The sequence below is a fragment of the Chiloscyllium punctatum genome, chromosome 26 (genome assembly GCF_047496795.1).
Source record: "Chiloscyllium punctatum isolate Juve2018m chromosome 26, sChiPun1.3, whole genome shotgun sequence".
Classification (NCBI taxonomy): domain Eukaryota; kingdom Metazoa; phylum Chordata; class Chondrichthyes; order Orectolobiformes; family Hemiscylliidae; genus Chiloscyllium; species Chiloscyllium punctatum.
In genome coordinates, this window is record NC_092764.1 from 76912779 (window position 1) to 76936686 (window position 23908).

Genomic DNA, 23908 nt, shown 5'->3' on the forward strand with positions numbered 1-23908 from the left:
ATGGAGGGAGTGGATGTTTGTGGATGTGGTTGCCAATCAAGTGGGTTGCTTTACCCTGGTTGGTGTCACGCTTCTTGAGTGTTGGTGGAGCTGCGCCCATCCATACAAATAGAAGTATTCCATCATACTCCTGACTTGTACCTTATAGATGAATGACCAGAGCGAGGAGCAAGGGGCTGAGCTGGTTGGAGGTGGAAGATGATGAGATAAAATCTCTAGGAATACATCCAACTAGAGTCTGAAAATTAGGTTTGCTAAGATTACTTTGTAAGAATAATGGCACAAGAGGTGGTCATGGTATCAAGACTTCCTTTGTGGAAGGAATCCACATCACAAGGCCTCCATAATAAGATATCTAAAAGGTAAGGCTATCCCTTAAACATGAGTCATGATGGTAAGGGTCAGTACAGTTCATGCTTTCTCTTGTGCTTTTCAGTTAATGTTCACCACAGAGATGGCTACTCAATAGGTATGTGTTTCTTATGAATCTAAGGTTACTTTATATTAGAAATGAATGGAACAATGTGTAAAGAGTCACTAACAACCCATGCACACTCCAGGAAAAATAGTCTAGATACCCACCGATTATCCTTCATGTCTCAAATAAGTAAAACTCTTTTAGCAATACACCTTGACTTTCAGGTTAAACAAGTTTTTTAATATGACAAATCTGTATAGAAACAGTGAAATGAGCAGAAAAACTACATTTCATTACTACTTCAACCTGTTTTCTGCCACACAAATAAAAATGTTTTAGAATTCTAAAGAATCTTTTTCAGAGTTCCTAAACTGCTTTATTTCATGCCTTTGTGCTCAAAGCTCTGTTTCAGTGCAGCGGCATAGAAATACAATGAAGAGTTGTGGGAAATCGATCAAGTTTGGGCAATACACAAAGAACTCTACTTTAAGAGATTATTTTAGAGGAAATTCCAAATCATTTCATACATAAATGAAAAGTTCAAGGTCCTTGGAACAGGCTCAATATCAAATCTACTTGAAATCTGACAACCATTGGGTAATTCCAGGCCCCTCACTTCACCTCCAAGTCAGAAAACTATTAATCTCATAAATGCACAAAGTTTTTATATACCATTAACATAATGCTGATAGATAGAACTGCACCTTTACTCCTACATATGCATTTAAGGAAAAAAGCAAAAGGATTTTTTTTCAGAAATAGCAGACCAAATGTTTTGTGTAGATTCACAAAAAAAATGACCTCTCCAAGATTCATTTGGACTTTTAGTTTTTCATACAAAATTAAGGTTCACAGTGTATTTTGAGAGCTCTAATTAGATGAATGAGTTTGGATGAGAATATAGAACAGTTAGAAGGCTCACCTTGGTTCTCCAACACAGCAGCTCAATTCCTTACAAAACTTCAAGGTTCCCTAAACTTCACAGATTCAGCAACTCATGCCAGCCCTCCCATGTGCCTTTAGATTGATCATACTGTTTTCATGTGCCTCACATCCCCATTACCACAAATTTCACCTCCATATCCACTTTCTCAGTATGCACTACTTAGCACCCACCAGAGCCATACAACAACAATGGGAATTATTTTTAAATTGTTGGAAAACATTTGTACTTTTAATAATCTAATAAAACCCTGTACTCAAAACACACTCAGTGATTCCAGTAAAGAAACTACCTTCAGTTGAAAATAATTTTAAATTCTTCAAGTGCCTGTTAGATTTGCAAGTAACAAAACAAAATCACGAAGGCATAATTTGTTCTTAAAGCCTCTTAAAATTTTCAAAAATTCATGGATTATAGAACACTTCTCAGCTAAAGCTATTATAAGCTTCTAAAATACAGACAATTATTGTAGCAGCCTGGTGGTTCAGTGGTTAGCGTTGCTGCCACACAGCATCAGGGACCCGGATTCAATTCCACTCTTGGGTGACTATGGAGTTTGCACATTCTCCTGTGTCTGTATGGGTTTCCTCTGGGCGCCCCGGTTTCCTCCCAAAGTCCAAAAGATATGCAAGTTACGTGGCTTGGCCATGGTAAATTGCTCATTGTATCTAGGGATATGTGGGCGAGGTGGACTAGCCATGGGAAATGCAAGCTTACAGGGATAGGGTGAGGGATCGGTCTGGGTGGGATGCTCTTTGAAGAGTTGGTGTGGGCTCAACGGGCTGAATGGCCTGCTTACACACAGTAAGGATTCTATGATTCTATTCATAATGGCTACAGCTGTCAAAACAACAAAGTCTCCTGCTACATTGCCTGAAACTGACGGAATAAAAATGGTATCCCATTCCAAACCCGAAAATCTATCAAATTGGGAGGGGGGTGTACAAGCACAAAGTTTTTTTTTCAACTTTCAAAACAAATAGCACATTTTGTCAATTTAAATCAAAGCGCAAATCGTGACAGCAGAGAGTATTTGGGCTTTTATTCCACCTTTTAAATGCATTATCGTGCTTTTGACAACTAGAAAGGTACTATAAAGCATGGCAAAATGCATGTTAATTCAAGGATTAACTTTTCTTTAAAAGGACAGATCCCTATGATGAATCACTGCATTAGAAAAAATCCGCATTACATTACAGCATATAATAATGACATAATAATAATTTGAAAATGAAAAAAAAGAGCTTACACACACCTTTCAATATGTCCCTGACTCCTCAAAATTGCCAATCCAGCATCAAACTCTCTGGAAGTACTTTTTTTTTTAAAAAAACAACAGCTTGCAAAACTCACAACATTGAAAAATAGTGTGCAGAAAGCAATAACTTTTTCCTGTGTGTCCAGACATTTGAGGAACCAACCTCTGAAGAGGTCCATGAGTATTTTGCACCCAAGCTTTCCAGACCCAGCAAACCAAAACATCTTTTTTGGACCATGAAGGCATAGGAAAATTTTCTAGCAAAATGAAGCTATCATCATTGTTTTGTGACCTGATTTGCACCTCAAATAGGTGGTGGAAACACAACCCAGGACTGTGTTTAATAATTTAATAAAGTTAGTGTCCAGTCCAAAACTAAATTCATCAATATAAATTTAATTTGAATCAATTTTATAAATTGGCCAAAACAAAACTCAAGTTCTTCATGAGGATTACTGTTCAATAGCGATCAAAAAAATTGGCACTCATGCTTCAGTTCCTTTCAATAAGGATTATTCATTAAATAGAGGTGTACACCACACACAAAGTGAAGCCATGAATAAAGCGATACACAAAGCTACAGTCAACATGGGAAGGGGTGGACAACGGTTTTTTGAAACTTGCCTCCTTGCAGCCTCTTGCCAATACGTTGTTCAAAACTGTCATTCTCGATGGAAGAGGAAGATGGATTGGGTTATGACAAACAATAAAATAAATTGGACAGTTTCCCACTGGTAAAATGAATATTGCAAGGTAGGAAGATCACTATTTTTAAGATTCTTAAGGATGAAGGACAGGATTTACATGTATTTGGAAAAGCAAGGACTGATTAGGGATAGTCAATGTGGCTTCATGCATGGGAAGTTGTGTCTCACTAACTTGACTGAGTTTTTTGCAGAAGTAAAGAAGAGGATTGATGAGGGCAGAACAGTGGATGTGATCTATGAAGACTTCAGTAAGGCACTCGACAACGTATCTCATGGTAGACTGGTTGGCCAGTTTCGCTCAGATGTAATACAGGGACTGTTTCTCGTCATTTGTATACATAACTGGCTCAAAGGCAGAAGACAGAGGGCGGTGGAGGAGAGTTGGTTTTCAGACTGGAGGCCTGTGACCAGCGATGGGCCACAAGGATCTGTGCTGGGTCCACTGTTTCTCATCATTTGTATAAATGATTTGGATGTGAACATAGATACAGTTAGTAAGTTTGCAGATGACACCAAAATTAGCGGGAAGGGCCTGGTGAATGTTGCTGAACAAACAGGCCTTGGAGTGCGGGTTCACAGTTCCTTGAAAGGAGGGTCGCAGGTCGACAGGATAATGGGAGGTGGTATTTGATATGGTTGTCTTTATTGGTCAGTGCATCAAGTATAGAAGTTGGGAGGTCATGTTGCAGCAGTACAGGGCATTGGTTAGGCCCCTGTTGGAATACTGCATGCAATTCTGGTCTCCCCGCTATAGGAAGGATGTAGTGAAACTTGAAAGGGTTCAGAAAAGATTTACAAGAATGTTGCTAGGGTTGGAGGGGTTAATTTATAGGGACAGGCTGAATACACTGGGACTACTTTCTCTGGAGCGTTGGAGGCTAAGGGGTGATCTTATAGAGTTTTATAAGCTCATAAGGGGCATGGATAGGATGAATAGATGAGGACTATTCCCTGGGCTGGGGGAGTCCAAAACTAGAAGGCATAGGTCGAAGGTGAAAGAGGAAAAATTTAAAAGGGACTTAAGGGGCAATTCCTTCATGCTGAGAGTGGCGAGTGTATAGGAATAAGCTGCCAGAGGAAGTGGTGGAGGCTGACACAATTACAACATTTAAAAGGCATCAAGATGGGTATATGAATAGGATGGACTGGGAGGGATATGGGCCAAGTGCTGACAAATGGGACTAGATTTATTTATGATACCTGGTTGGCATGGACAAGTTGGACTGAAGGGTCTAATTGTATGCTTTACAACTCTGATTCTATGACTAAATAATACAAACCATTAAATATTTAAACTTGAAAGCAGAATCAATTATAACAGTGCTCTATTTGAGGCAGTTGTAATGGAGTGGATTGCAGGAGTATAATTAATCTGCAAGAATAATATCTTAATGAACCTATGGAACAGATTACTCAGTAAAATCGTACAGGCATCCAACACTTAATAGATTCTTTGAAAATAATATTTTGGATTACAATGAATTCATAATATAAAACATGTGGTAAGTCATTTGAAAGGAACAGATGATATTGAACCTATGGACTCACAAAACTATCAAATATGAGGGGCTAGTGTTTCTCCCCTCAATCCTGGACAGTGGAAGACTAACTGATAGAAATTGCTGTACTTAGTGAATGATTTTATTACCGTTTTATTATGGTGGTGGGTGTCAAACTAGTTAGAGCTTGTTCTTCTGTTATGTAGCAATTCATAAATTCCTGTGAACCAAGATACTGAATAATGGTATGGAACCAGACTATGTGAGCAAAGGCAAAGGTCACATTTAAAATGGATTTGATTTCATTCTCAAAGCTACTAAGAAAGTTACATTAAACACTGTGATCCAAGGCGGTTTCCCCTTTTCTTATGCAGGCTGCTGTAGGCTAATTCTAGCATAGTCAATTGAACCAGCCATACATTACTCAGCACCTATCAGAAATTGAACATTTTTATCATTCTGCCTGGATATTTTGTTGCATCATTAAACTGCTTCTCCTTACTAATGTAGTGGAAAACCCTCTTCAAACATAAATTGTTTCCTATATTTCCACATAATTTTTAATCAGACAAAGCCCATTGTATTCATTCCTATTGTTTAGAATTCCAATAGAATGAACTTTTTCCCATTCGTTCTGTCACTAAAAATTCCAATACCTCTTCCCATTTAATTACAACGTATAGAATTCCAATAGTCCAAACACCCGCCCCCCCCCCACCACCCTTCAATCCAATATACAGCATTCTAGTACATGAAAACCCTTCCGATTCAATTCCACTATCGAGTATTTCAATAAATCAAATTATTTCTAATTCAAATCTACTAAATACAATTCCGCTAGACCAAACAACATCTCATTCACTCTATTATATAGAATTCTGACAGCTAAATCCTCTTCCCATCAAATCCATTACAAATAATTCCATAAATTAAGCTCTTTTAAGTTCACCTATCTCCAATGTGCGTAATTCAGTGGGAAAAATGCTTAACCTTTTCTCTTAGGGTATAGAAATCACATGACAACCTGGTTCCAAAACAAAATTTAAAGTATTATGCTTGAATCATGTGTTTTTCTTATAGTGAGTTGTTCAAATATCTTTACTTACGGTTCATCCCAACGTCGTGATAGGTCAGGATTGCTGGTCGGTTTCCTTTTGGTGCACCACGTATCACCACATGCAACATCCCATAGGGGGTTTCAATGTCATGTTCCTAGTGAAGTTCAACAGAAGTGGCAATCAGTGACTGGAAACAGGTCTTTTCATCTACCACTCAGAGTTGATGACTATGCAGACCCAAACATTATCTGTAATAAATCTCTTGTGAAAGTAATTAGTCATTATTTATAGGCTCTGCCTTGACAGTAATTGTACAGATACCACTCTACATTTGTAACCCTTGATCAATCAATACTGTCAAGCCCTCCCATCACATAACTTTGCTAGTATTGACCATACATACTTGCCTCCATAAATACCCCTACAAAAATCAATAATTAGATCGATCTGCCTCTTTCAATTCGGCACTGTGTAATCACTGACTTTGCCCCCCTAAATTTTAACGCAATGATTGCAAAGTCTTTCCTCTTCAGTGGTTCTATTATAAAATTATTCACTACCTGTAAACACACACTCGCACCCTAACATAAATATGTAAATATCTTGTGATAACCACATTCAATATTATAACTGTACACTGGTACTGTAAATGTATTCATATTATCAAACAAAAACCCTTACACTGTGATAAATACATGCAAGTTATTATAAGCTAGGAAAAAACATGCAGATAAGTATTATTATAAATAAACACATTTACAGTGTTAACATTCATGATCAACGCACTCAAATAGTTGTCAGCACAATGTGATGAGTGCTTTTGATGAAACACAGATGTACTTTGGCAAGATTTTGGCAGACAGGCCAGAAAATAAAGTGTGCACGGGATCCAAGAGAAAGTGGCAAATTGGATCCAAATGTAATTCAGTGGCAAGACAAAAAGGACAATATTCTTCAGGTATTTTTAAGCAGAAGACTTTCTGCTGAAGTTTGTGTTTCTGGCTTATTACTCAGTTCCTTGACTTTCATGATATATCTCAATGATTGGACTTCAATTAGAAGACACTATTTTAAACTGTACAGATGATACAGAAATTGGTCACCTGGTCAATAGTGAGGACGAAAGTTGTAGATGGCAGAAAGATGTCAATAGACTGGTTAGGTTAGCAGAATAGTGACAAACTGAATTCAATCTAGAGAAGTGAGATAATACATTTTTTATGGGATGACAAACAAGGTACAGGAAGACACAACAGATGCTAGGATACTGAGAAGTGTGGAGCAAGAGGGAACCTTGGAGTGAAGGTACACAGATCCCTGAAAGTCATATGTGAGGTAAATGAGATGGATAAATTGGCAAATAGGATAATTATTAGCTAAGGAACAGTGAGGTTATGTTATAAATCTACAAAACACTAATTAGACTACAGCAAGAGTACTTTATAGAGTTGCGTTCAAACAAGAATGATGGAGCATGGATTTATAAGACAAGTACTGGGATAGAGGATTTTAACTATTAGGAAACATGAATATGTTGTGGATTGTTTCTTTAGAATAAAAGAAGTTGAGGGATGATTTAAATGAGACAAAATTATAATGAGTTTTGACACAGTGGACAGGAAGGACCTCTTTTGCATAGCAAAGAGAAGAATAATCCAGGTCCACTGATTTAAAGCAATTTACAAAAGCATTTCAGGAATTAAAGCATTCAATCTTTAAATTAGCTACAACACAGAAGACCATTCAGACCACTGAGCTCAGGCTGAACCTCTGCAAGAGCAATTTAACTAGTCTCCTATCCCAGTCACCTTCCTCTTCCAACATGTTAGGCTCATGTTTTCATTCCAAATTTTTTATTGAAATTTAAAATTTCAATGTCTACCATGGTTGAATTGAAGTCCATGCTCTGAGAACATTAGTTTGATGTTTCGGATAACTAATCCGGTGACATTACCATTACGCCACTATCTCCCCACAAATTGATCCATTATCCCTGCGATCAGGTTTCCAGTCCTAGACTGAAAGATTTGCATACTAATGCACAATTTTTTTTTATATTTGTACATTGGATATGGAATCATTAACTAGGCCAACATTTATTTCACACTGCTAATTGCTCTTAAAGGTAGTGTGGTGAGCTGTCTTTTTGAATTGCCGCAGTTCATATGGCATAGATACACCTACACTGCAGTTACTGAGCCAGGATTTTTGGCCCAATGACAAGAAATATTTCCAAGGCAGGATGTTGAGTGGTTTAGACTGGAAGTTGCAGATGGCGATGTTTCCATGGGTTTGGTGTGGACTGTTCAAAAGGTGCTGTACAAAAGAGCCTTGGTAAGCTTTGCACTGCATCATGTAAATGATGTACACTGCTGCCACTGTACATTGCAGGAGGGTGTGAATGTTGAAAATGTTAGACTGGGTGCCAGTCAAACAGACTGTTGTCTTGAATGGTGTTAAGTTTTTTGACTACTTTTGACACTACACTCATTCACACAAGAGGGGAGCATTCCAGTACACATGACTTGTCAAAGTCTGTCAAATAGGCATAAGTGAGGAGATAAGTTACACAATGCAGAACTTCTAGCCTATGACCTACTCTTGAAGCCCCATTATGTATCTGGCTAGTCCAGTTCAGTTCTGATCAATGCTGACTTGACATCAAAGGCAGTTACCCTTACCATCCATCTGTTGTGCATGCTTTTATCAAGACCGGAGTGAGGTCAGGCACTGAGTGGACCTTACTGAATTGAAAAATGTGGTGCTGGAAAAACACAGCAGGCTAGGCAGCATCCGAGGAGCAGGAGAATTGACATTTCAGGCATAAGCCGTTCTTCAGGAATGAGGCTGGTGTGCCAAGCAGGCGGAGATAAAAGGTAGGGGGGAGGGAATTTGGGGGAGGGGTGCTGGGAATACAATAGGTGGAAGGAGGTGAGGGTGAGGGTGATAGGCCGGAGAGGGGGTGGGGGCGGACATGTCGGGAAGATGATTGCAGGTCAAGAGGGCGGTGCTGAATCCAGGGATTGGGACTGAGATAAGGTGGGGGGGGGGGGGGGGGGTGAAATGAGGAAGCTGGAGAAATCTACATTCATCCCGTGTGGTCGGAGGTTTCCTAGGCGGAAGATGAGGCGCTCTTTCTCCAGGTGTCGTTTGGTCAGGATCTGGCGATGGAGGAGGCCAAGGACCTACAATGTCCTTGCGGAGTGGGAGGGGGAGTTAAAGTGTTCAGCCACGGGGTGGTTGGTTTGGTTGGTGCGGGTGTCCCAGAGGTGTTCCCTGAAATGTTCCGCAAGTAGGCGACCTGTCTCCCCAATGTAGAGGAGACCACATCGGGTGCAGCGGATACAGTAAATGATGTGCGTGGAGGTGCAGGTGAATTTGCGACGGATATGGAAGGATCCACTGGGGCCTTGGAGGGAGGTGAGGGCACAAGTTTTGCATTTCTTGCGCTTGCAGGGGAAGGTGCCAGGAGTGGAGGTTGGGTTGGTGGGGGCTGTGGACCTGATGAGGGAGTCACAGAGGGAGTGGTCTATCCGGAATGCTGATAGGGGAGGGGAGGGAAATATATCCCTGGTGGTGGAGTCTGTTTGGAGGTGGCGCAAATGACGGAGGATGATACGATGTATCCGGGAGATTGGTGGGGTGGAAGGTGAGGACCAGTGGAATTCTGTCCTGGTGGCAATTGGAGGGGCAGGGTTCAAGGGCAGAGGTGTGGGAAGTGGAGGAGATGCGGGGGACAGCGTCGACCACGTCGGAGGGGAAATTGCGGTCTTTGAAGAAGGAGGCCATTTGCGTAGTTCGGTATTGGAATTGGTCCTCTTGGGAGCAGATGCGGCAGAGGCGAAGAAATTGGGAATATGGGATGGCGTTTTTACAGGGGGCAGGGTGGGAGGAGGTGTAATCTAGGTAGCTGTGGGAGTCGGTCGGTTTGTAGTAAATGTCTGTGTTGAATTGGTTGCCCGAGATAGAAATGGAGAGGTCTAGGAAGGGGAGGGAGGAGTCTGAGACGGTCCAGGTAAATTTGAGGTCTGGGTGGAAGATGTTAGCAAAGCGGATGAACTGTTCAACCTCCTCATGGGAGCACGAGGTAGCACCAATACAATCATCGATGTAGCGGAGGAAAAGGTGGGAGATGGTGCCAGTGTAGCTACGGAAGATGGACTGTTCCACATATCCGACAAACAGACAGGCATAGCTGGTGCCAATGGCTACTCCTTTGGTTTGGAGGAAGTGGGAGGATTGGAAGGAGAAGTTGAGAGTGAGGACCAGTTCAATCAGTCAGGGAGGCTGTCAGTGGAAGGGTACTGGTAGGGTCGGCGGGAGAGGAAGAAGCGGAGGGCTTCGTGATGGAGATGGAAGTGTATAGGGACTGGATGTCGATCATGAAGATAAGGCGTTGGGGGCCGGGGAAGCGAAAATTATGGAGGAGGTGGAGGGCGTGGGTGGTGTTCTGACCATAGGTGGGGAGTTCTTGGACTAAGGGGGACAGGACAGTGTTGAGGTATGCAGAGATGAGTTCGGTGGGGCAGGAGCAGGCGGAGACAATAGGTCGGCTGGGGAGTCAGATTCATGGATTTGGGGCAGGAGGTAGAAACGGGCGGTGCGGGGTTGTGGGACTATGAGGTTGGAGGCGGTGGATGGGAGGTCTCCTGAGGTGATGAGGTTGCGGATGGTCTGCGAGATGATGGTTTGGTGGTGGGAGGTGGGGTCATGGTCAAGGGGATAGTAGGAGGAGGTGTCCTTAAGTTGGCATCTAGCTTCAGCGGTGTAAAGATCGGTGCGCCAAACTACCACTGTACCTCCCTTGTCTACTGATTTGATGGTGAGGTTGGGGTTGGAGCAGAGGGAGTGGAGGGCTGCGCATTGTGAGGGTGAGAGGTTGGAGTGGGTGAGAGGGGTGGACAGGTTGAGGCAGTCAATGTCGTGGTGGCAGTTGGATATGAAGAGATCGAGTGCAGGTAAGAGGCCAGCACAGGGTGTCCAGGTGTGTTGGAGGTGGGAGAAGGGGTCATCAAAGAGTGGACGAGAGTCCTGGTTGAAGAAGTAGGCGCGGAGGTGAAGGCGGCGGAAGAAATGCTCGATGTCTAGCTGCGTGTCGAATCACTGATCCAGGAGCGTAGGGGGATGAAGGTGAGGCCTCTACTAAGGACTGATCATTCATCCTCAGAGAGGGGGAGGTCTGGAGGGATGGTGAAAATATGGCAGGGCTGGGAGCTAGGACCTGGTGTGGGGCTGGAGCTGGGAGTGGGGGCTGAGTTAGTTGTGGGGGTTTCAGAGATGACAGAGGATGATACAATTATCCGGAGGTTGGTAGGGTGGAAGGTGAGGACCAGTGGACCTTACTGAACCCAAGCTGAGTATCAGTGAGCACTTTATTGATTATAACTGGGTGGAGACTGATGATGCAGTGTTACATTTTGTGTACAGGATGTCCCTGTGCATTTCCCATATTGAGAGGCAAATGCCAGTGTTGTAACTGTAATAAATTAGCCTAAGACTGCAGTTAGTTCTAAAGCACAAATCTCAGTATATTGCTGGAATGTTAGAGCACTTACCTTTGCTGTATCCAGCACCTTCAGCCATTTCTTGGTATCACATTGAGTGAATTGAATTGGCTGAAGATTGGCATCAGTGATCAGGTCTGATGGTCCACTCAGCACTTCTGGTTAAAAATTAGGGAGGGAGGTACATAATAATCAGCAGGAGGTTTCCTTGCCCATCTATGACCTGATGCATGAAACATCATGAGTTCATAAACAAATGTTGAGGACTCATGGATACTCTTGTGCTACAATGTCTAATAGTCATACCGAGGGAAGAAGCCTTTTCATTTGTGGGATGTGGGCATCGCTGACTGGCCACCTTGAGGTGGTGATGGTGAGCTGAGTTCTTGAACCACTGCAGACCATCTGCAGTAGGTTGACCCACAATGCCGTTAGGAAGGAATTCTAGGACTTTTACCCAGCAACAGTGAAGAAACAACAATATGCAACTTGGAGGGGAACTTGCAGGTGGTAGTGTTCCCATGTATCGGCTGCCCTTGTTCCTCTAAATGGAAGTGGTCATGGTTTGGGAACTTGCTGTCTTCCGGATCTTTGGTGAACTTCTGCACCGCAGCTGTAGAGCACGCTGCTAAAGAATATTGGTGGTGGAGGAGCGGAAGTTTGTAGATGTGGGGCCAATCAAGCAAGCTACTTTATCCTGGATGGTATCAATCTTCTTAAGTGTTACTGGAGCTGCATCAATCCAGGCAAAATGGAGAATATTCCATCACACTCCTGACTTGTGCCTTGTAGATGATGGACAGGTTTTGGAGAGTCAGGACCTGAATTACTTGCCATAATATTCCTAACCTCTGGACTGCTCCTGAAGACATTGTTTATGTGGTGAGTCCAGTTGAGTTTCTGGAAAAAAAGTTAACCCCCCCCTCCCCCGCCAAGGATGTCGAAAGTGGGGGATTCAGTGATGGCAACACCATTGAATATCAAGGCACAGTGGTTAAATTGTCTGATTATTCAATTAATTCACCATTGACTACTGAACCTTCAGCTTCCAATGCCCTGCAATTCCCTCCTTAAACCCTTCATTTTTCTACTCCCTTAAATTATGATTAGATTATAATCAAGCTTTTGGTCATCCATTCTTTTTTACGTCTATGTCAAATTAATTCTAATAATGCTTGTCCTTGAGACATCTTTACTGCATTAAAGTGGATTTAGAAATAGAAGTTGTTCCTAAGCAAGCAGATATATGGTCTTCTGACTTCTTCACTCCCTTCCCCAGTACCACATTGAGCCTAGTACAGCAAAAGAAAGCTAGTGCATCAGTCAAATTCTCAAAATAAAGTTTTCACTCTGTTGTTTAGCCTATTGATTTTCCCTCGTGTTCTATGCAGGGAAATGGCAAAGAGATAATACATGAATTGATTGCAATCTTCCAAAAATATCTATATGCTGGAAATGTCCCAGCAGATTGGAAAACAATATCTGTAAAGAAGTGAGGAAGACAGAAAGCAGAACCTGAAGGCCTGATGCAGAGAAAAGGATGTAATCGATCATAGAGATGATATGGTTTTGTGAAATGGATATCATGTTTAGTAGATTTGTTAGAGCTTTTGATGGATATAACAAGCTGATTGGATGAAAGGAAACCAACATAAGTGGTGAATTTCGATCTCCAAAAATCATTCAATAAGGTGCCACATAAAAAGGTTCTTGTTTTTAATTCAGATTTGAGAAGTAACTTCTCTCAAGGCAATCTTAATCTTGGAATTCACTAGCCGTAAAAGAATTGAAGGCGGACTCATTAAATATATTAACACTGAGTTAATCAGAATTTTGCTCTACAAGTCAAGGGTTAAGAAGGGCAGGTTGGAGGTGAAGCCATAATCATCCCAACCAGCATCTTACTGAAAGGTAACAAAAGCTTGATGAGAATGATCTACTCCTGCTCCTACTTCTTGTATCCTGAGAGGGTAAAAGCAGCTTTGCCTTATTGGCTCTTCTATAAGATGGCACTTCCTAAAGGACAGAATTCTCTCAGTGCTGACATGAAGTGTCATCTAGATTGTGTGAATATCTCCAGAATTCAGCTTAAACCCATGAGCTCCACCTTAAACATCAAAGTGCTACTCATGAGTGACACCCAACATACACAAACATGTTAAGTGTAATAAATGCAAATATACACATACCCACATATACACATCGCACATCACAACATATCCATGCTCAAATGCACATCTACTTGAATACACGTATATCCATACTTACATACATAAAAACATTCACTAAACGTACCATACCCGTATTTGCAATCACAGTCACATTTCTACAATTGTAGATGTATATACAGTCACATACACATTTGTACATATCCAAAGTAAGAGAGCCAGTAAGAATGGATCACGACCTTCTGAGGTCAGCTTATGTAATCTTGAAAGATATCCTCCACTTTGCACCCAGGACCTCAAAGTTCACAAGAGACTCTACAATTTCTGGCTCAGACTTCAGACCGGAAAGCTAACAAACTCTCTTTGCAATTTTCCCTTCATGTCATGTCATCCACATTGATAAGGGAGGCTCACGACAAGAATTCCAGTTAAGGGGCATTCTTTCTGGTCTATGTCCAGTCCTGTCACATGCCTTCTTAGAGGCTGAGGCACTACATTTATTAGAACTGAAAAAGGTTGACAAGTGATTTAATTGAGGGTTTTTTAAAAAGGATCTGGAAAGGGATAACAACTATTTCTTCTGATGGGCGAGTCAGAGGTGAGAGAGAAAATTATGGTCCAGTGGTAGCTCATTTATGTACTTTGACAGGAAGAACAGAAGAGATGAATATTATTAAATGGAGAAAACATTGCACAAAGCTAGAAAGCAGGATGGTTTGGGAGTCCTTGGGCATGAGTCATAAAAAAGCTAGCATATAGGTTCAGTAGGTAATAGGGAAAACAAATGGATGGTTGGTCTTTATTTCAAGGGAATAGGGAAGCCTTGCTAAAATTATACAAACCACTAGTCAGGCCACATCTGGAATTGTTCTGAAATCTGTGCATGGTTTTGGGCCTCAAATCTAAGGCATGATATATTGTCATTGGAGGCAGTTCAGAGAAGGTTTGCTGCAATTGATTTATGGTAGGATGGCTTTTTAAAAAAAAGCAAGGAGAGGTTGGGTTGATTGGGTCTGTATTCATTGGAATTTGAAGAATGAGAGGAGATCGTATTGAAACATAATGGGGCTTGATAGGGTTGATGTGGAGCGGCTGTTTCCCCTTGTTGGAGAGTCTAGGACCAGATGGCATATGTTCAGTGTAAAGGCTTGCCCATTTAAGGCAAATGAGCTGGAATATCTTTTCTCAGAAGGTACTGATTCTGTGGATTCTCTCGCAGAGAGGCCTTTCAAGGCTGGGTCATTAAGTATGTTCAAGACTGAGGTAGACAGACTTTTAATAAGTAAGGGAATCAAGGTATGGAGATAAGACAGGAAAATAGAGTTGAGGATTATCAGATCAACCATGATTTCGTTGAATAGCCAAACAGACTCGATGGGTTAAAAAGCCCACTTCTACTCGTATATTTTATATTCTTATGGCATCTGAAAAGAAGCTCTGCATCTTCAGATCCAGGGAGTCTTTAGATCAAGGGAGTCCAGGCTTAACACTAAAAGTAGAGGCATACTAGTTGGGATGATGTCAGAAAACATTTCTTCACACAAAGGTTAGTGGAAATTTGGAACCTTCCCCCAAAAAAAGCTACTGAGGCCAAAAAATTGTAATCTTTAAAATTGAGACTTATCAAATTGTTGCCTGGCAGTATTAAGAGGTGTGAGGAAGACGAATAAACACAGTTTGGGCCATCTCTCTCCAAATCTACAACAATAAACCCAATGTATTTCAGGACCATTATATACAATTATGTACCCTAACATAAAAAGACATTCTCATTATTGCATGGTTGCACAAAGAGACATACAAAGTCAAATAGAAATTATGTACAGTCACATGAGTGCACACACATTTTTCTTTTCATACATGTATCTATATTCTAACACATAGAACCGTGCGCACAAATGCAAATCCATATACACATCACAGTCACAAACATAAGACTCTCATAACATCATTCATGCATACATCAACACAAACGTGTGTACAAATACATATATACTTACACAGTTAGAAATATTTGCACCCACCCTGTGAATTTAAGTATATAGTATGCAAATATTTACAACCATATATACATTCATGGTGACATATAAGCCATGAAAATAATATGCTATCCTACATAATACATGCATATCCACACTCAAGTATATATTCTAATCTACACATATGCTCACATTCATGACCACAGATTTCCACACACACATGCACACTCATGTACCTGCCAAACGTACCTGCACACTCATGCAGTCAAACAATTGCATAATGCATCAAGCGATATATATAGTAATTGCATTCACATATACTAAATGCTTCTAAATGCAAAAAATATCAAATACCTGAATCTTAATATTAAGCGCACTCACTCCGTTACATCGACCTTCACATTACAAAGCACTCACTTCCCAACTGGAAAACATTCACCGCAGCACATTCACTCATGCGCTCACGAGACAAAAGACAAATCATTTGCAGAATGCCCTTGTTCCGATGGCACGGTGGCTGCTGATCTGTAACGGTGTGCAAATGCTGCAGCAAACTGGTCCTTGCTTTCCCTTTACTGATTGAGATGCCGCACCCTTCCTCCAGTCCAGAGAACCTCACCAGAAATTAAATTGGTTTAGCTATTCCACCCTCCACAACAATGGAATCAAATAACATGCCATATATTCCATCAGTCTCCACCCAATTTTTGCTATTAAAGGGTCTTAATGCAGCAACCACGTTCTTTCGATGCACTACTGAAGATAACATCACTCATTCCTCCTCCGATCCCTTCAACTGAAGGGAGGAAGGATACCATCCTCTTCTACCAGAGCACTCAAGTCCCGTGGCTGATGCCAGTGATAAACATTGTATGCTTACATACCTTGATCAGCCCCAAATACCAACAGGCTCTCTACACTGAGCAATGAAGAATGATGTGCGGTCGGGAAAGCATAGGAAAGAAGGGGAGATGGACACAAAGAGTCGCACTGTTGGTTGTCTTTCACTTACCCCATCCCAGCACTCAGGCATTTTGAGGTCAAATTAGAGGGAAGAGCTCCAGCTCTGCAGGTACGGAAATTCCTGAATTCAGTCTCTTAAAAGCTCAGGTACATCAATCTCCTAAACCAGCTCTGCAGCCCGTCAGTCAGAACCCGCGTCTTTTATAGGAGCCCAGCATCCTGCAGTCACAGGCAGTGTGCAAAACTCGTCCATTGGTTGCTACAGAAACGATTTCTGCTTTGATTGGTTCCAAAGCTGTTCATCTGCTTGGTGTTTCTGTTCGTGTGTTTGTGTATGTGTGTGTGTTATATATATTATGTGCATTACCTCTTTCATGTCTGCTCAGAGATGTTGCTGCCTGGCGATTCCAATGAATTGCATTTTTACAGCCTCTGTAGCTGATGCGAGTTCTGTTGTGAGTTTCAGTGTATCATATCGAGAGACACAATGCCATCGCAATGTCTTTCCGTCATTGTTCACAGCGTCTCAATGTCGCAATTCTCTCGACTCTGCGCTCCTTGAATCTTTGCTTCCCATTGCCCAGCACATAAATACATGCCACAACCATTCACCAGCATGATTTCCCATCCCCCATATAATTTACCATCTTCTACTGCAACAATCCTAATCATTATGCACGAACTGTGTTTTTCTGGAGAAAGTCACCCTGCATCAGCATCAAATAAGAGAAGCGAGGAGAGTGGGAGAGAAAGAAATGAGAGCGAAAAGTCAGAATGAAAATACCACAAGCGGGAGAAGAATGGAAATGGCAAGTGAGATTTTTTAAAAATGGAGTAAGAGAGAGAGAAGGGGAAAGAATGAATGCAGGACAAAAAAGGATAGAGCTAAACTTATTTATTAACATGCATGATAAATTTGGAACTGTAATTGATAAGAACATCACAATAAAATGTGGTCTTAATTATAGCAAAAATGGTTTAAATATAATAAATACCATACTGGTAGGTACAAATGACTGCTAAATTGCGAGTTACCCTTATTCTCTGACCCATGCACGACCATGGCTCAATTTTTTGGGTCATGGTCATCTCAAGCACTCTAAGGCAAGGTTTAGGCCAGAAGGTAATAGCTTGCCAGTATTCCTGAGAAAGATTGGTGAAAGAAACCATCTAGACCAACTTCAAATATAGACACGTGTGGGTGCCTCATCCATGACTGATAGGTAGGAGATGTGACAGCACCACATTAAAATGTAGTAGGCAGGAAGGAACAACAGGAGCTGGTAATCCCTGCTGGGGCCAGAGGTGGGGAGCTGGAGAGGACTTCAAACAAAAGGCAGTGATTAAGCATTAAGCTTCACTGACTTAAATCGTTCTGCATTCTACCATTATCCTTGTGCACAAATTGAGCTATGCTTTGCTTATACACTACCACAGGAATCCAAAGGATCTGTAAAGAACAAAGAACAATACAGCACAGGAATAGGCCCTTCAGTCCTCCAAGCCTGCATCAACACATTTTGCCCTTCCATACTAAAACTGTCTTCACCTACAGGATCCATATTCCTCTATTTCTTTCCTTTTTCATGCATTTGTCTAGGTGCTTCTTGAATGCTGCTATTGTGTCTGCTTCCACCACGTTCTCTGGCAGCTCATTCCAGGTACTCACCAGCCTGTGTGTGAAAAACTTGCCCTGCACATAGTTTCAAACCTCCTCTCCCCTACACCTTGAACCTATGCCCCCTAGTAACTGACTTCTCCATCCTGGGAGAAAGCCTCATACAGGTAGTTCGTCTAGAATACAATGGTTGAATTCTTATGCAACCCCGAATTATAAAAAAACTGCGCTTCAGAAACAGCACTGAAAGTGTTGGCTATGTAATCTCGTAACAGCCAATGCACATTTTAAAACATTCAAGCTTTAGAAACAGCGCCCCCAATTTGTAAATCGCATTACAGCAAATTCACATTAACGAAACGCGAATTATAGCAGAACAACCTGTACTTTCCAGTCTATCAATGCCATTCACAATCTTATAAACTTCCATCAGGTCACCCCTCAACCTCCTGTGTTCCAGTAAAAAAAAAACTCAATCTGAGCTTTTTTCATAGCCAAAATTCCCCATATCAGGCAACATCCTGGTAAACCTTTTCTGTACCCTCTCCAAAGCATCCACATCCTTCTAATAGTGTAGTGACCAGAACTATACACAATGGTCCAAGTGTGGCCTAACTAAAACTTCATAATGCTGCAACATAATTTCCCCTAACCTTATACTCAATGCCCCTTCCAATGAAGGCAAGCATGCCATAGGCCTTTTTTACTACCTTATCTACCTGTGTTGCCATCTTCAGTGATCTGTCAACCTGCATACTCAGATCCCTCTGCATATCAATACTCCGAAGGGTTTTGTCCTTTTTCATGCATTTGTCTAGGTGCTTCTTGAATGCTGATTCTATAAGGATTCTATAATTTCCATCTGCACTCGACCTTCCCAAAAGCATCACTTCACATATGTCTGGATGAAACTCCATCTGCCATTTTTTGCCCATGCAGAAAATAGAAAAAGATTTGCACCTATTTACTGCTTTTCACAGCACCAGAACATCCCAAAACATTTTAAAGCAAGATCTCAAAAACAAAAATGTAATTACAATAAATAAATGTAGGATAAATTTGCAAGGACGGTGGGAAAATTCTGACTTACAAAAGTTGCATTATAAAATCTTTCACATAGACCTAAAAAGGGAAGATAAGGCCCTGGGTTAATGTCACTGCTGACTGCTCAAAACTCCCTTCTTTGCTGGCATTAAGCCATCAGCCTAGATATTGTGCTCAGCTTACAGAAATGGGACTATATCTTTTTGATCCAGGTGAAAGAGCTACCTCTGAGCTACAGCATATAATTCAAAGTTCCATGCAAAAAGCAGATTTGTGAGAACAACCTGGTGGAAACCAACCAAGATTTGTCATATTTCTGCAAAATTATGGGTTAATTTATGATCTTGTAAACCTAGCCTACTCCAATCGATTTTGGCAGCATAAGGATTTGCAATGTCACAAATTGCAATGTCAAGCCTGGGATTATCATTACCTTCAAGAGTGGCTCCAACATGAACCAGAAAGCCTATCACTGTTCAAATTGCTCCCCCCACTGTTTTAGATTAAAGTCCATTTGGATGCACATTGTGGAGCAAACATAATAAAATGATGATCTTGGATTTTACCCCTGAGAACATGCAGTCGTTTCAGAATTCTTTAAAAATGTCTTCTGTTAAGATTGGGTAAAATGGTTGTTCACATGGCTGCTTGCTTCACAGCAGTATACTAGGCAGCTAGTCAATGTAACTTTCTTGGAGGCAGTATAAATCATTGGTAGATTGTGAAAAGAAGGAAATGCTAGATTACAAACAGAACAAATAGTACTTCAGGAAGAGGAGCTGATAAACAAATTGTTCAGTGAAACTTTCCTTCATCACTGAGCAACACGTGATCTTAGAAGCAGATCCAGGCCATCAACTAGCTGCTGTCTGTAGAACCTTTATACCAATTTTTTTTCAGCAGGAATTACTGCTCCTTGTTTTAACTGTTTATGTAGCAAGCAGCCTTCGGTTGATTGCCAGCGCAATAGGCTCATCATTAATACCCTGTGCATCCAGGAGAGAAGCAAGAATTTGCAGTTTTATGGATGGCAGGATTCTATCATGGCCAACAGTAGGGCTAACACATATAAATAAGGTTCTGTACACAATATGCTTTATGAGCCATGAATCTTTACTTTACTAAACATAACTGTAGAGCAGCAATAAATGACCTTGTACTGTGAAGTCAGGCATATTAGACAACTAATGTCTGAGGGACTAAACTGAGATTCCAGCTCAGTGTAGTGGCCTGGGTTCTGATAAGCCTTTTTAAAACTGTTTGTGAATTTTGAGTCCTCTTAGCCAATGTAGATGTGAAGAGCACCTTCTGGGAGAGGAGTCTTATGACACCACTGCCCAGAGGTGGACACTTCCAATGACACATGATATACGCTAGGCTCACACCATTGGTATAAAAATGAGGTGACCTTGCTCAGATTTCAAACACATTGGGGTCAGGGTAATATTTACACCCAGATGTCAGACCAACAGATTTCCAGCTGCTTCCTCTCTCAGAAACCCAACATTTTGAAACTCCTTCCAACACGAAACAAGATTTCTAAATCAAATCTTGATGTCACCAAATCACTACTCTTAATGTAATCCCTTTCATCTCCATAACCCTGAAACTCCACCAGGTTCTACTGTAATTTCTGACAGACACCCAACAGAACTGGTCAGGATAAGAGAGTTCTGGCTATTATTTTGTGGCAATGAATGTGTTTTTCCAGTAGAATTATGGTGAGAAACCAGAAGAACCCTCCAGGACTTTCATTACTCTATACTTTTCAGTCATGATGTAATGATGATGCCATGCTAATTGCTCACACTAAAACTCAGCTATAAAGACTCATGGATTGCCTCACTAATGCTTGTTCTTCCTGACTGCAGGAATCAAATAAACCATGGTTGTGGGACATTATGTCACATCCCTCCCTTGATTACTCATATAAAAATTCAATGAAGCAAGCAAATTCTGCTATCTGGGAACAATACTGGCAAACAACCAGTGTTGATGTAGAATTTAATTTCCACATAAGGAAAGCACATTGACCAATTCACAAAACATACATGGAATGAAATATAACCAACCTTTTAGAGCCAAAATACCAGTTGCCTTGGCAATGGATCATAGCACAGAGTTGCTTTTGGACAAGTCAAACTTAATTTTTTTTTTAAATAAAGAGGACATCCAAGCCAGAGATGGTGAGAATGCAATTCAGTTACTGTTTAGAAAAAGAGTTTGTCCTTGAGAGAGACCAGGGAATGTCACACCTGGCAGGGTGTCATGTAATTTAAGGGAACTACTTCAAAGTGAGACAGACAATGCAGAAACTTGAACTATCCCCTGTGAATTATATCCCCAGACTGTGGACATAATGTGAGGGAAAAAAAAACAAGAATAATCCAGGGATTATATAAATCACATGCTGGCCAAACAATAGATTACTTCACTGATCCAGAAAGGATTCTGACTGGTTTTAAATAATTCCCAAAAATAACCGTCATTCAAATGCCATTAATTCTGAAAATGATACTTATATATTAATATATAACACATACATTTCTTTACAACTTCTTTAGTAGACATTAGATTGTGGCCTGAGTTTTCCTCATTAGAGCCCTTCTCTGAATTGGAGGCTTTATTTTAAGATCAGCAGCCTTTTATACTGGTATTCCTTTTGTAATTCCCTTTGTTTCCCCTGAATTTCCAGTTCCACCTTTTAAAATGCTCTCTCTTTATCCTTCTCCTTGCTTTCCTCTATCTCATTGTTTTTTCACGTTCAAACTGCTTCAACTGTAACTCAAGTCGAACAAAACCTTATTTGTATTAACAAATTTAGCTTCTAATATGGAGCAAATGGATTATTAATCACTAATAATGCAAACTTAAAACTATAACTCCCCTTACATCCAAACATGCTCACATTCATTGATCAATAGAATGGACAGAACAGAGAAGACTATGTTTTGCAAAAACATTTTGAGGGACAAATTTCATAAAAATCTCTATGGAATAAAGATTATAAACCAAAAGGCAAATGAAGTGACTTTCTCGGTTCTTTTTGCGTTTTTTAGCATGTTGTTATTAACTGTGCCAATCCTCAATTTGGTAGCTGATCAGCTGGACCTAGGTCTTGATTTTGCTCTAAGTCTTTGCTGTTTTGTAGCATCTTTGAGCATTATTTCTTTTTCACTTACCTAGGGAGAAAGTGATGATCTGGCTTGCTTACAGGCTTTGAGGTCGAACAGTCCATCTACTCCCTCTCCTCTCAATTCTTTGACAAACTAAAAACCAATCCGAACACTGTTGCTGAGCAGTTTTACTTTCCTCGCAACCCAAAGAAACCTGATGCGAGCTTGTGTCACAAAATAATCAAATGCAGCTACATGTCCATACATAAGCAATAGATGACTACACAGTTCTGCTTTTTCCTTCGAGTTGTAATTTAAAAAACTATTTCATTCTCGACAAAGCTGTCCAAACATCTATTTTATATTTTAAAAGTTCTCCTTATGAATTAGAAAAAGAATAGTTGACTTTGAATCTCTGTTTAGAAACATAGAAAATAGTAGGAGGCCTAACAGCCCATCAAGCCAGTTTTGCCATTAAAAATAGATAATCAGCTATAACCATCTCAATGCCATAGTACTACCCACTCCCCATACCTCTTGACACCTTTAGCCTTTAGAAATCTATTAATCTCTCAATGCCATCACCTCCACAGCCTTCCGTGTTAGAGAACTCCACAGGTTCACCATCCTTAGAGTGAAGAAATTTCTCATCTCAGTTCAAAACAACCCAAAACACATCCTAAAATTATGCCCCCTCGTTCTGGACTCCCTTTCCCGGTTAGGGGAAAATATCATCCCTGTACCCAGCCTGTCCAATCCTATCAGGATTTTCTACATTTGAATGAGATGCCTTATTCTTCTAAACTCCTGTGAATATAGGCCTAGTTGACCCAACTCCTCCTCACAAGAAAAACCTGTCATCCCAGGAATCAGTCTGGTGAACCTTCACTGCACTCCCTCTTTGGTAAGTATATATTTTCTTGGGTAAGGAGACCAAAATGGTTTAAAGTACACCAGGTGAGGATGAGGACAGAAAAACAGGGAATAAGAGAAATCAGAATAAAGCACCTTCGAAAAAGCAAACAATGCACAAAACAACTACACAGAGATGCCTGATCTTCATAACAGCTCCATATTTTCAATTATTAACAACAGTGTGTTTGCTTATTGCTAATTCACCCTGCCAAAACATATCTGGCTCACTACACATCTTAATGTTTCACTGTTTTGATTAATAGGCATGCTTTTGGGTAACAATCCTGTTGAAAACTCTTGCATTAATTCAACCAGTTGGCTGACAGAAAACGATAATAATTAATTCAAAAGTAAACACAGATGGTGACCTCCCCCACTCACCCGAAGCAGCAGCGCCCACCATAGAGAGGCACAAACAGACACTGACACAACTGAGAAATGGTGGGTACATAATGCAGGCCCTATGAAGGTGCTACCCTGACCTTCCATTGATGCTCCATTTTGGGCATCAATTAAAGCAAGCTCTAGACCTGCCACTGGCAACCAATTTGTCTTGTTTAAAATGGCTGGGTGCCTTACATCTTATAGGGGCAGAAAACTGAAATAAATATGGGTTGAGGCATCACCTTCTTATACAATAATTTTGCAGCTTCATTCCAGAGTGACTTGTCTTATCATTATTCAGCCAGCTCGGTGTCTCTGTTCATAAATGCATGTG

General features: G+C 40.9%; 1 protein-coding gene across 7 annotated transcripts in view; it reads right to left on the bottom strand.

Moving 5' to 3' along the window:
• Window positions 1–23908, bottom strand: part of LOC140453192 (protein NDRG4) — a 231680-nt gene that overhangs the window by 62763 nt on the left and 145009 nt on the right. For 6 of the 7 annotated variants that reach the window (XM_072547693.1, XM_072547696.1, XM_072547697.1 and 3 more), the window contains one exon: window positions 5932–6037. In XM_072547693.1, coding sequence (XP_072403794.1) covers window positions 5932–6037 — 106 coding nt within the window. Of the gene's footprint in view, window positions 1–5931; window positions 6038–16546; window positions 16720–23908 lie in introns of those variants that run through there. The other variant, XM_072547698.1, reaches the window with a different exon arrangement.